At 47.6% G+C, this 11,684-nt stretch overlaps 1 protein-coding gene across 2 annotated transcripts; it reads left to right on the top strand.

Annotated features, from left to right (window-relative positions):
• Positions 1–5,277: 5,277 nt before the first annotated feature.
• Positions 5,278–11,492, top strand: SMIM22 (small integral membrane protein 22). Of its 2 annotated transcripts, none has more exons than XM_061599542.1 (4): positions 5,278–5,618; positions 8,369–8,545; positions 9,925–10,010; positions 11,066–11,492. In XM_061599542.1, exons 2-4 carry the CDS (start codon positions 8,410–8,412, stop codon positions 11,111–11,113), a joined length of 270 nt encoding a protein of 89 aa, XP_061455526.1. In that variant the 5' UTR covers positions 5,278–5,618; positions 8,369–8,409; the 3' UTR covers positions 11,114–11,492. The 2 variants fall into 2 exon arrangements, with proteins under 2 accessions (XP_061455526.1, XP_061455527.1); XM_061599543.1 differs by lacking the exon at positions 5,278–5,618 and adding an exon at positions 5,747–5,869.
• The last annotated feature ends 192 nt before the right edge of the window (positions 11,493–11,684 follow it).

Here is an 11,684-nt window from a genome sequence, read left to right as displayed (position 1 = left end):
TCTGGAGATGCCAGAGATTGAACCAGGGCCTTTTCAGTAGTGGCCCCCGAACTGTGGAACAGTCTCCCTGATGAGGTGCGCCTGGCGCCGACGCTACTATCTTTTCGGCGCCACGTGAAAACCTTTTTATACTCCCAGGCATTTTAAAATGTATTTTAAACAGCATTTCCGTATTTTGGATGTTGTTTGGTTCGTTATTGTTTGTTTGTTTTTATTATTATTTATTGTATTTATTGTATTTATATATTGTGCTTGTTTTTATCTTTTTGTACACCGCCCAGAGAGCCTTCGGGCTTAGGGCGGTATATAAATTAAACTAAATAAAATAAATAAATAAACCTGGGACCTTCTGGACACAAAGCAGATGCTCTATCACTGAGCTACAGCCCTTCTTGGAAGCTGCCTTATGCTGAGTCAGAGATTTGGCCCATCTAGATTAGTATTGTCTACAATGATTGGCAGCGGCTCTCCAAAGTTTCAGATGGAAGTCTTTCCCAGCCCTATCTGGAGTTCCTGGGGACTGAACCTGGGACTGTCTGGATGGAAAGTGGAAGCTCTATCACTGAGCTACGCCCTTTGTCTTAAAAACGATCCCATGTCTCCAGGCTCAAATCACATGTGTACTACAAGATGTGGCATGGGGAGCATCAAGATTGAATGAACTAGCCCTCCCCAGCTCCAACTCATTTTCATTGCTTCTGTTCACCAGGGATGGACAATTAGAACCAGATCAGTGCTGTGAAATGAAGTACATCGATGACCCATAAGCAGCCTGTCACATGGTGTTGTCCACTGTCACATTGTGTAAGCCCCACACCTGTGCTTGTGCCACTGTGCATGGGTAAATCTCCAAGAAGATCAAAAAGGTATGAGAGGTCTAAAGGCATAGCTGGTCTCAGATCCAGCCAAGCATCTGCTAGAGGCAGCCAAGTAAGCATCTTCATTAGAGAAGCAGCCTGCACTTACATCTCAGGGCGCTTCCAGACTGTCACTATTTTTGGGTGGGATTTAATTAATATCGGGAAATTCAGGTTGCACAATTAGAGCTGATAGAGAGGACTTGCCCAACAAACTCCTTTCCTTTATCAATAAGGAAAGTGATCGGAAAATGCCCTGGAAAGGAACTTGCTTTGATGCAACATCGTCTAACCACCTCACAAATAAATCAGAATGAATATTCATTAAATAGCTGTCGTCGCCCTCTAATCTTCTCAAAAACCATTCAGGATGAATGCTCATTAAACAGGCAACATTGTCTAACCTCCCTGAAAGAAATCAAGATGAACTCTCGATAAATAGCCACCGTCATCCAATATCCCTAGACACAAATCAGGATGAATGCTCAATAAAGTCAACGTCATCTAACCTCTCCTCAAAGAAATCAGAATAAATGCTTAGTAAATAGCCACCATCATCTAATATCCCCAGACACAAATCAGGATGCATGCTCAATAAAGAGCCAACGTCATCTATGATGAATGGACTGCCTTCAAGTTGATCCCGAATTATGGCTACCCTATGAATAGGGTTTTCATGGTAAGCGGTATTCAGAGGGGGTTTACCACTGCCTCCCTCTGAGGCTAGTCCTCCCCAGCTGGCAAGAGCCTGCTCAGCTTGCCACAGCTGCACAAGCCAGCCCCTTCCTTGTCCGCAACTGCCAGCTGGGGGGAGGCAACTGGGCTCCTTGGGACTATGCAGCTTGCCCACGGCTGCACAGGTGGCAGGGCACGTAACCCCTGAGCCACTCCCTGTGGGGGTGATCTTTAGCAGGCACCCAGGAGACCCGAGCGGGGATTTGAACTCACAGACTCTGGACTCCCAGCCAGGCTCTCCTCCCCACTGTGCCATACCAGCTGTTAACATCATCCAACCTCCCTGCAAAGAAATCAGAATGAATGTTCAATAAATAGCCACTGTTGTCTAATATCCCCAGGATGCATGCTCAATAAACAGGTCATCTGGAAATGGCCTCTTAAAGGTTCTTATGGTTACTAGCAACATGTTTGTTGTGGAGAAAGGTGGGTGTCTCTGGGAAGTAAATAGAAACACACACACCCTCAACATTTATAACTAGCCCCCAAAGATCTAGGAACCCCTCTCATTGTTCATCTACCTGCAAAAGTTCCCTTCTCTGGAGAAGGGCTGTAGTTCAGTGGCAGAGCATCTGTATGGCATGCAGAAGAGCCCAGGGATGTACTAGGGTAAACATGCATATATTAGTGAAAATTGCATACAAAAAATGCATTCTTTTAGGGAAAATTGATTGCAAAAATATGTCTAACAGGCAGCATTGCATGTGAAAGCATGTACATTAGGAGAAAAATGCATTAAAATGCTGAGGAATTTCAGGACTTTTTAATTTTTAAAACAACCCACCATCAGATGTGGAAATATGAAGGACTGAACTTAAGATTGGAAAAATGAGAAGAAAAACCAAAACTGACAAAATTCTCCCTAACTGCAGGCTAGCTTTCTCCTCGCACCAAGACCCTCCTTTGCTTGACTCTCCAAAATAACCGCAACAAGGTGCCTCTCTGTGTTTATTTCTGTGCTAACATGGAAGCGCATCCCTTTGGGGAATGGAGAATGTCTCTCCAAAAATAAAAGTGTGAGATTGGAGTGCTGTGGCTTGAATTTCCAATTTTGTGGGTTTTTTAACACCTTCTAATGGAAAAAAAAAGCCAGCATGGAGTACAGCAGCAGGAGAGGCGGAAACCATTGTCGTGGTGGCGGCGAGACTTCATAGCAAACACAACACCTCGGTAACCTGTGTGTCAGGCCCAGTGGGATTTTGGATAGGTTACTAATACCTGCACAGCACTGTCAGCATGAATGCACCCAGGAGCTAAAGGAGAAAGGATCTGCCCTAACGAGAAAACAGGGGACAGGAAGGGAAGAATTCTGATCAGCACGGAGAGACAGCAAAAAGAGGAGAATGCTTTCCTGTTTCTTGTGATGATACCGTCTTACCTAGCATCTCTCTGGCTCTGGTTTAAAACACCCTGAGAGCACCTTAAACATTCATGGTTTCACCAGTAGTGTAGTGGCAAGTTCAGGAGTGTGGGGTCCCTTCATGAGAGTCACAGCTACACCCTCTCCCCCCCCTTTTTTGCTGCTGGGTTGAGAATGAGATCTTTGTTAATGACTTCTCCCACAACAACAGACGTCTCTGGGAGCCAATAAGCATGCAAAGGGAGAGTGTTAGCTACTGAGAAGAGGCTTCTCAATGGCTGACTCACCTCTTTTCACTCTCATTGGCTCCAAACAGCCCCTGAGACACTGGATGACTACACCCCTGTTCCCCACCCCAAAGAACTGTAGCTTGAGAAGGATGCTGGGAGTTGATAGGAGACCCCTATTCCCCTCCCAGAGCTACAATTCCTAGAGTGCTTTAAGAATCAATCCCTCTTCTTAGAGAACTCTGGAAATGGTACCTCTGAGATCCCCAAACAACTCTCAGGACCTTCAACAAACGACAGGACTCAGGATTCTTGGGGGGAGGCCATGACTGAACCTACCTAGACCCTTAGATCTTCTTCTGAGGACCTTCTCCAGGTCTCCCCGCTGAGGGAGGCTCAGAGGGGGTGGCAAGGGAGAGGGCCTTTTCAGTTGTGGCTCCCCATCCACCGCATGCGCTCCTCAGCAACGTCTCCCTGGCTCTTTTGGTGGCATCTTTTCAGCACCAGATAAAGACTTATTTTCTCCCAGGCATTTGACAGAGTGAGAAGCCGCTGCTGTTTTGCTACCAGCGGTCCACCAGAGCTTCCTGCCGCTGTTATGGGAGTTCTTTGATTTGCTTTTACGGTATTATGTATTTTTATTTATGGTTTTAATGTGTCGTGAGTTGCTTGGGGACCTTTGGGTAATAAAAGACAATAACTTTATTTGGCCAACCAAAATGTCACAAAAATTGAACGCAAGCTTTCAAGGATTGTACAGTGGCCTTGTTTTTGTTTTTTCTTTTCTAGAGGGGATAAACAAAAGAAAAATAACAAAAATTTTCTCTAGGAGAAAAAAAAGTCTTCTGAGAAATGCTGGCTTTGCTCTACTTTGGTCAAGAGAAAGGGCGATGTGTTACAAGCAAGCTTTCTGTTTTCATCTCTGAAACGCTGCAAGGTATGAATTGCATTATCATGCACCATGCAGCTTGGCCATCACTCTCTTGGAAAGAAACAGAGAACCTCATTGTTGCCTATCTTCAGTGAGAAAAAGAGGGTAGCTTTAAGAGTCCTCAAAGGCCAAATCAGCCTTCATCAACCTGGTGCTCTCCAGATGTTTTGGACTATAACGCTCATAAGCCACCTTTTAGGTGGGACTGATGGGAGTTGTAATCCAAAGCAGCTGAAAAGCACCAGGTTGGCATAGGCTGGACTAAATCCTGTAGCAGATGACTACTGTACTATCGGCATGATCAATAACGCAAGATTGCCATCTGCTGGACACTCAGCAAATGTATACTGTATATATTTATTCAGACCCATGAGCAATCGGCCTGATTCATCTGCAAGGTCCCAATCCGTCCATCCGCTTTCCCAAAACCCAAAAATGAATTGCAGGTGGGACTCAATACAATTTGCCCTCCTGGAATGAGTTTTTCCCTTCCTTGCTTCTCTTACTGGGTAGGGTGCTGGCACTACGTCGGTGATCCTTCCTCTTGTGATCAGGGCGACGCCAGAATTTTCTGCACTGAGGAAGGGCAACCTGAGCACTGGGAAGGAGGTTGCTTATCCTCACCAGCTTCCTTTGGGACATGGATGGGGAGTCTCAGCCCTTGAGGGGGGAGGGCAAATGCAGCCCTCCAGACTAGGGTTGCCAGGTTCAATCCCTGAGACCGATCCTGTATCTTTAGGAGAAAAGAAAGTCAGCCAAGCGCAGGTGTTCTTGCAACACTGTAATGGAAAAAACCACCAGGTGGAATTCTCCCTTCCCCCCTGCACACCTTTTAAAGATATAGAAGACCTCTTGGTTGCCAGGCCCAGCCTCCAAGAGGTCTTCTGTATCTTTAAAAGTTGTGCAGGGGGGAGGGAAAATTCCACCTTGTGGTTTTTCCCATTGCATTGTTGCACGAACACCTGCGCTTGGCTGACTTTCTCTTCTCCTAAAGATACAAGATCGGTTTCAGGGATTGAACCTGGCAACCCTACTCCAGACCTCTCTGCGTGCCCCTGGGGACTTCCCTCGGCCACATCCGCTTCCCAGCCACACACACACCCTCTCTGGCTCTGCTTTGCATACCTCCTGAGTGGTTTTGCCTGCTTAGCGTGTGCCCTTGAACCCTGTCCATTCTTCCTGCTTTCCTGGGAGAGAGAATGTTTGAGTGTATGTAGACAAAACAGACAATAGATTTTCCGGCAGGGGCCTCTCCCAGCCCTACATGGCGATGCTGGGGATTGAACCTGGGACCTCCTGCATGCAAGGCAGATGCTCTACCGCTGAGCTGTGGCCCTGCCCTCAAAGTCTTATCGCTATTCTTCTCCCAGGCAAGGTTTGAGCTCGGGTAGCGGCAGTTCAACCATTCACCTTGGGCACTTGCACAAACAGGAACAAGGAAGTGAAGGTGGATGGCACTTACTTTCACCAAGAAGCAGGAGTGGAACCTGCTGGAGAAATACATTCAGGTAATAATTTTCACCAAGAAACCAACATTTTTTTAAAAAAAAAGCATTGTCGTTCGGTTACTTGTAGTTAAAGCAGCTGCTGTTATAGGTCTCCGGCAGTGGCTCTGCAGAAGCAACTTCCTCATTCTTTCCCTCCTCGAAAGGCAGCTTGATCTCACCTTTTGCTCTGGTCTTGTTGTTGGTGGCTAGGAGGCTGCAAATCCCTGGGGAGGATAGCAGAACAAGGGGGGGCCTGGCTGTTGGGGCCGAAGGTAAGGGACACAGAACTGAGTGAGATGCCAGGGGCTTGAGAATCCAGGGGGAGTTTTGCTGCACCCTGGGAACAGCAACAACGTGCGTGCGATAGCTCAGTGTGTGGCAGAACACAGGACATGGGGTTGCCAGCCACTGTTTTGCTGGTCTGGCTGGCAAAACTTGAGACTGGCTGGGTAACCAGTTTTGGAGTCTGAAATGCCAGCATAATGCAGCCAGGGCCTTCTCTAAGTTTGAGGGCACGGTGTTCTCCACTCGGCGCCCTCCTCTGTCTGTGAGAGCTAGAATGCATTAGCTGAGGCTGATGGGAGATGTAGCCCAAGATGTCTGGAGGGCACCAGGTTGCGGGAGGCTGCTTTCAAGGGTGTGATACATACAGGTAAGAGAGATTTAGGGAATGTGGCAATATGGAATGTGAACATGTTGGTGCATTTAGAACCAGTGAGCCATGTTCCTTTGGTGTGTATGTGGCGGGGTGAGGGATGTTTATGGTTTTTGTAGGGGGAGATCCTAAGTTGTCATTATGTATGAGCAGGTCCTTCTGTGTGGTGACCCCGGAACTCTGGAATGCCCTCCCTCCCAAGAAGGCCCACAATATAAATTGTTTTTATATTGTTTTAAATTTTAAAATTGTGTTTTAAATTGTTTTTAAAATATGTGTTTTAAATTGTATATTTGTTTTAATGTTTTAGATTGTGGTAAACCGCCCAGAGAGCTTTGGCTATGGGGCGGTATACAAGTACAATAAATAAATAAATATTTTCTGCCTTACCCGTTTCTCGGAGATAGACTAAAATGTCTTTTATTCCATGGAGTCTTTGGGATCTAGGCACTGAAAGGTCTGACTTCTGCTGGCACATCTTCCGTGCTCTTCTGGGTTTTTGCTTTGTAACACTTTCATGTTTTAATTTGTTTAAATGTAAAAAATTGCAGGTTACTTTCAGCACAGTGTTGTCAAAAAGTGGGGTGTAACCGGTAAATAATTTTTCCTCCACATACTGCATCCCCACCCCAAAATCCACTCCTGAGGGATGAAGGACCCTTACGAGGAAAGGTTGCAGCATTTGGGGCTTTTTAGTTTACAGAAAAGGCGGGTCAGAGGAGACATGATAGAAGTGTATAAAATTATGCATGGCATTGAGAAAGTGGATAGAGAAAAGTTTTTCTCCCTCTCTCATAGTACTAGAACTCGTGGACATTCAAAGAAGCTGAATGTTGGAAGATTCAGGACAGACAAAAGGAAGTACTTCTTTACTCAGCGCATAGTTAAACTATGGCATTTGCTCCCACAAGGTGCAGTAACGGCCACCAGCTTGGATGGCTTTAAAAGAAGATTAGACAAATTCATGGAGGACAGGGCTATCAATGGCTACTAGCCATGATGGCTGTGCTCTGCCACCCTCGTCAGAGGCAGCATGTTTCTGAAAACCAGTTGCCGGAAGCCTCAGGAGGGGAGAGTGTTCTTGCACTCGGGTCCTGCTTGCGGGCTTCCCCCAGGCACCTGGTTGGCCACTGTGAGAACAGGATGCTGGACTAGATGGGCCACTGGCCTGATCCAGCAGGCTCTTCTTATGTTCTTATGTTAAGGACCCTTGGGAATGTTCTGCAGGTGGAGGGACAGGCATCACAAATTGCCCTTCTCTTGCCTGAGCGGAAGAGCACCTTAGGATCCAAGCCATTAAATAAACCTCATGTGAAATCCACTATAAGGAGGCAATCCCCCCCACAAAAGCTTTTGAATCGCCAACTGTCACCCTGAAGCACAACTTTACACCAGCCAGACATCAGCAGGCATTTAGCTGTGAGGGCTGAGTAAATTGCGTAGCTTAAAATTAGGGAATTTTCTTTCATTGGAAAGCAAATTGATCTATTTCCCACTTCCTGGACTAATGCACCTATCCTTTGGATCACTCACTTTGCCAATTTTTGCAGTGTAGATTATGGCTCAAAAAAAAAAAGCATACCAAAAGGTGCGTTTAAGGGAGCGATGCACACAAAATTGGCATTGCAGGGGACAGTACACACAAAAATGTGTGTATTAGGGGAAAACACATAGGAAAATGTGTGTTTTAAGGGGAAATGTGGATACTATACCTATTTTAGTAGGAATGCATGCAATTTAGATGAGCTTTTCCTACACTTTTTAAGTTTAAGAACAGCAGGAAATTGGACAGAGTGGACTGATGACTGAACATATGCAAAAGAGTTTCCAAAATGGGCCATCCTGAGTATAAAAAGTGCACGTCAACTGGTCTTTGGTTAGCTCCAAAATTTTGGGCTGACAGGAACATAGAAAGTTGCCTTATGCAGAGTCAGACGATTGGTCCATCTAGCTCAGTGTTGTCTACACTGACTGGCAGTGACTCTCCAGGATTTCAGGCAGGAGTCTCTCCCAGCCCCACTTGGAGATGCCGGGGACTGAACTTGGGACCTTCTGCATGCAAGGCGGATGCTCTGCTAGTCAGTGACGGCCCTTTCCTGATCTTCTTTATCTGCAGATATAACGGAACATCCGGAGGAACACTAAAGACAAAGAAAAATGGGTAGTGCAGAAAAAGATTTTGGCCAAGAGTTGAGTGACCAGGTCAACGACCTTCTGAGCCGACTGGCAAGCAAGCAGATGTTCCAGTCTCCCTGGGACATCGCAGCATTCGCCATTTTCTTTTCTTTCATTGGTAAGTTGGAGGGATGGGCAGTGGGGACCAGTGGCTTCACGTCAGTGGGGCAGTGGAACTTGCTCCAGGTTTTAGTCCAAACTTTCAAGGAACTGTCCAAGGGGTCTGGGACAGCTTCTTGAAAGTTTGGACTAAAACCTGGAGTGGATTTCACTGCCCCGTTGACATGGGGCTACAGGGGAGGGGGAAATGAGATAGGGTTGCTAACTTTTTTTGTCAGCCTTGCTCCTGTGCCTTTCAACTGCTGATGTTTGTTTTATCGTCATACCTTGAACCGCATCCCCTGGCCATTCGGGCAGGTCGCTAAAGTTCAAGAGGTTTGGAAACTTGAGAAAATACAAACTGCAAGAGGAAACGAAATGCTAAATAGCTGCAGTTGCTGAAGCTAAGCAGGGCTGAGTTTAGGCAGTGCCTGGAGGCGGGGGGTCCCTAGCTAAGCCTTCTTGAGTGGCAGAATAAAGGTTGGATATACGATGAACTAAAGTATCCCTCCCCCTCTGCCCTTTAATGGACTGCCTTCAAGTCGATCCCAACTTACGGCTACCCTGTGAAAAGGGTTTTCATGGTAAGCGGTATTCAGAGGGGGTTTACCATTGCCTCCCTCTGAGGCTAGTCCTCCCCAGCTGGCTCGGGCCTGCTCAGCTTGCCACAGCTGCACAAGCCAGCCCCTTCCTTGTCCGCCACTGCCAGCTGGGGGGCAACTGGGCTCCTTGGGACTATGCAGCTTGCCCACGGCTGCACAGGTGGCAGGGCAAGTAACCCCTGAGCCACTCCCTGTGGGGGTGATCTTTAGTTGGCTCTTGATGCCCAGGAGACACGAGCAGGGATTTGAACTCACAGACTCCCAGCCAGGCTCTCCTCCCCACTGTGCTATACCAGCTGTCTGCCCTTTAATAGTACTCTGAAATCTGTGGCAGACTACAGATGCTCTTCTGAGGTAGAAGGCTGGCCCCAGGTCTGAGGGCAGTGAACTCAGAACCTCATGGAATCATAGAACAGTAGAGTTGGAAGGGGCCTATAAGGCCATCAAGTCCAACCCCCTGCTCAATGCAGGAATCCAACCCGATGCATCTGTGAGCTGTTTCATCACCTCTGCTGAGTGACCAGCTGCCCTTGTCCCTTCCTCTAGCCACCATGCCATCAGGCTACCTGCTTCCATCCCAGCTGGTCATGATAAGAATTGCAACTTAAGAACTGGTGCCTGAGCGTGCTTTTTTCCTTGTTCCTCCCTGTCCCTTTTCCCTCATGTGTTGTGCCTTTTACATTGCCAGCCTAAGAGCAGGGACTCTCCCACTGCTGATCTTTGTAAGCCACACAGACCTTCTTTGGCTGAAGAGCAGGGTAGAAAACGACGACAGTTAAGGAATTCTCTCTTCCAGGTGTGGTTCTTTTCATGGCCCTCCTTGTTCTCATCCGCTGTTTTTGCTGCTGCTGCGATTGTGACTCTCCTGGATCGTACAAGAAGGTGAACATCTTCTGGGGTTATGTCCTGGCATTGCATTGCAACCTTGAGCAGGGGTCGCCAACCTTTTGGGGCCGGGGCACATTTGGAAGTCTAAGAAACTGCAGTAGTTGCCATTTCACAGAAGAAAATCTGATGATGCTCAGGATCCCTCGCCCTTCCCCAAAACAAGCAAAACACCGACCCCCCCAAAAAAACCCACAAGTGTCACAGCTCAGCGGTGGAGCATCAGCTTTGCACGCAGAAGGTCCCAGGATCAATTCCCCGCATCTCCAGGTAGAGCTGGGGGGAAACTTCACTCTGAAAATCCTGGAGAGCTGCTGCCAGTCAGTGTAGACAATACACAGCTAGATGGAGCGCTGATCCAACTCGATCTAAGGCAGCTTACAAGGGGAAGGGCCGTCGGGCACTCATAAGCAGAGAACTTGATGTGCGTGAAGGAGGACCTGGGTCCCATCCCTGGCGTCTCCAGATAGGGCTGGGAGAGACTCCTGCCTGAAAGCCTGGACAGCTGCAGCCCATCAGTTGAGCTTGAATGTATTATGGTTAGCATTTATTGCCCACCCTTCACCCAGAGGTCCTGGGGCGGATCACAACAACCCCAGGCACAAGGCTAAAAAGCAATTCAAAACAACCAGAATCACAAAATAGGGCGGTTCCTAAAAATATAAGTCCCAACGGTACGACTCAGTATAAGGAAGCATCCTATGTACAAATCAAACAAGACAAAAAAGAGGCAACTCCTTCCCCAAACTTTTTTAAAAAAATGGCAGGGCAGCCTTTGCATGTGCCAAGTGGGTGGTCTGGGAGCCCTGTGGTGCCCACGGGCACCATGTTGGGACTGCAGACTAGAAAAAGACGATGTGGCATTAACAGCACTAGGACAGGAGGCAGACCTGGGTTCAACTCCTCAGCGTAGCACTGTAGGCTGCATTCGTGCCCAAAGTGTGCTCGGCTCCTTGGCAAGGGAAGCGTTCAGGAAGATGCCACTTCCCGCCTCATCTACTCCTTATCCCGATTTTCTGCCTGACACTCTCGAACCTTGCTTTCATCTACAGATCCCCAAAAGAAAAGTTGGCATTGATAACAAGGCCATGGAGCCGTAAGTCTTGCTGCGACTGATCGCCTAAGCAACAAGACGCCTCTGCTTTTCCTGGATGTTTGCTTCTCGCTGGAATTGTAAATTGGCTCCCGCCTGGGAGGGTGTGGGCGATTGGGGGGGGGTGCCACAGGCTAGATGCTCAGACTGTGACCATCTTTAGCCTTCATCTGATTGCTTTAAGCTGAGGGGGGAAATAATCAAACCATTCCTTGCACGAGCCTTCGGTTTCGGTTTCTTCTGCTTCTAATCACTGGTGAAAAGATCATGGCGGCAGCTGGCTCAAGGAGCAAACTTGTCTCCCCCCCCCGCCCCTCATTTCCTCCCTCTACTAATTGGCCCTTCAGCTGTTACTTTGTATTTCATTAAAAACGGAGCAGGTCAAAGTTGGCTGCTTTTGTTTTGTCGCTTGCCACTGTAGGAGCATAGCAGAAAAGGTCCACGTCTCAGCAAATGCTGTGGGGAATGGGCCAGCTCTTTTCTTGTGTAAATGTTGGTGCTGCATAGAAATTACATAGACCTATTGCTGCCTTTTGGCCCCCACTGTTTGTATCAGGCGTGGGGGAACCAAGGCTTGC

This window comes from Rhineura floridana, chromosome 17 (assembly GCF_030035675.1).
Source record: "Rhineura floridana isolate rRhiFlo1 chromosome 17, rRhiFlo1.hap2, whole genome shotgun sequence".
NCBI lineage: Eukaryota > Metazoa > Chordata > Lepidosauria > Squamata > Rhineuridae > Rhineura > Rhineura floridana.
The sequence above is the reverse complement of the archived record's forward strand: the minus strand, read 5'-3'. Positions and strand labels throughout refer to the sequence as shown.

What these genes read in the sequence shown, in the direction of transcription:
- SMIM22 (XM_061599542.1), top strand. Translation starts at nt 8,410, where the DNA reads ATGGGTAGTGCAGAAAAAGATTTTGGCCAAGAGTTGAGTGACCAGGTC. An exon ending in CATTTTCTTTTCTTTCATTG is followed by an intron (nt 8,546 to 9,924) that starts GTAAGTTGGAGG and finishes TCTCTCTTCCAG; the next exon opens with GTGTGGTTCTTTTCATGGCC. An exon ending in CTCCTGGATCGTACAAGAAG is followed by an intron (nt 10,011 to 11,065) that starts GTGAACATCTTC and finishes TTTCATCTACAG; the next exon opens with ATCCCCAAAAGAAAAGTTGG.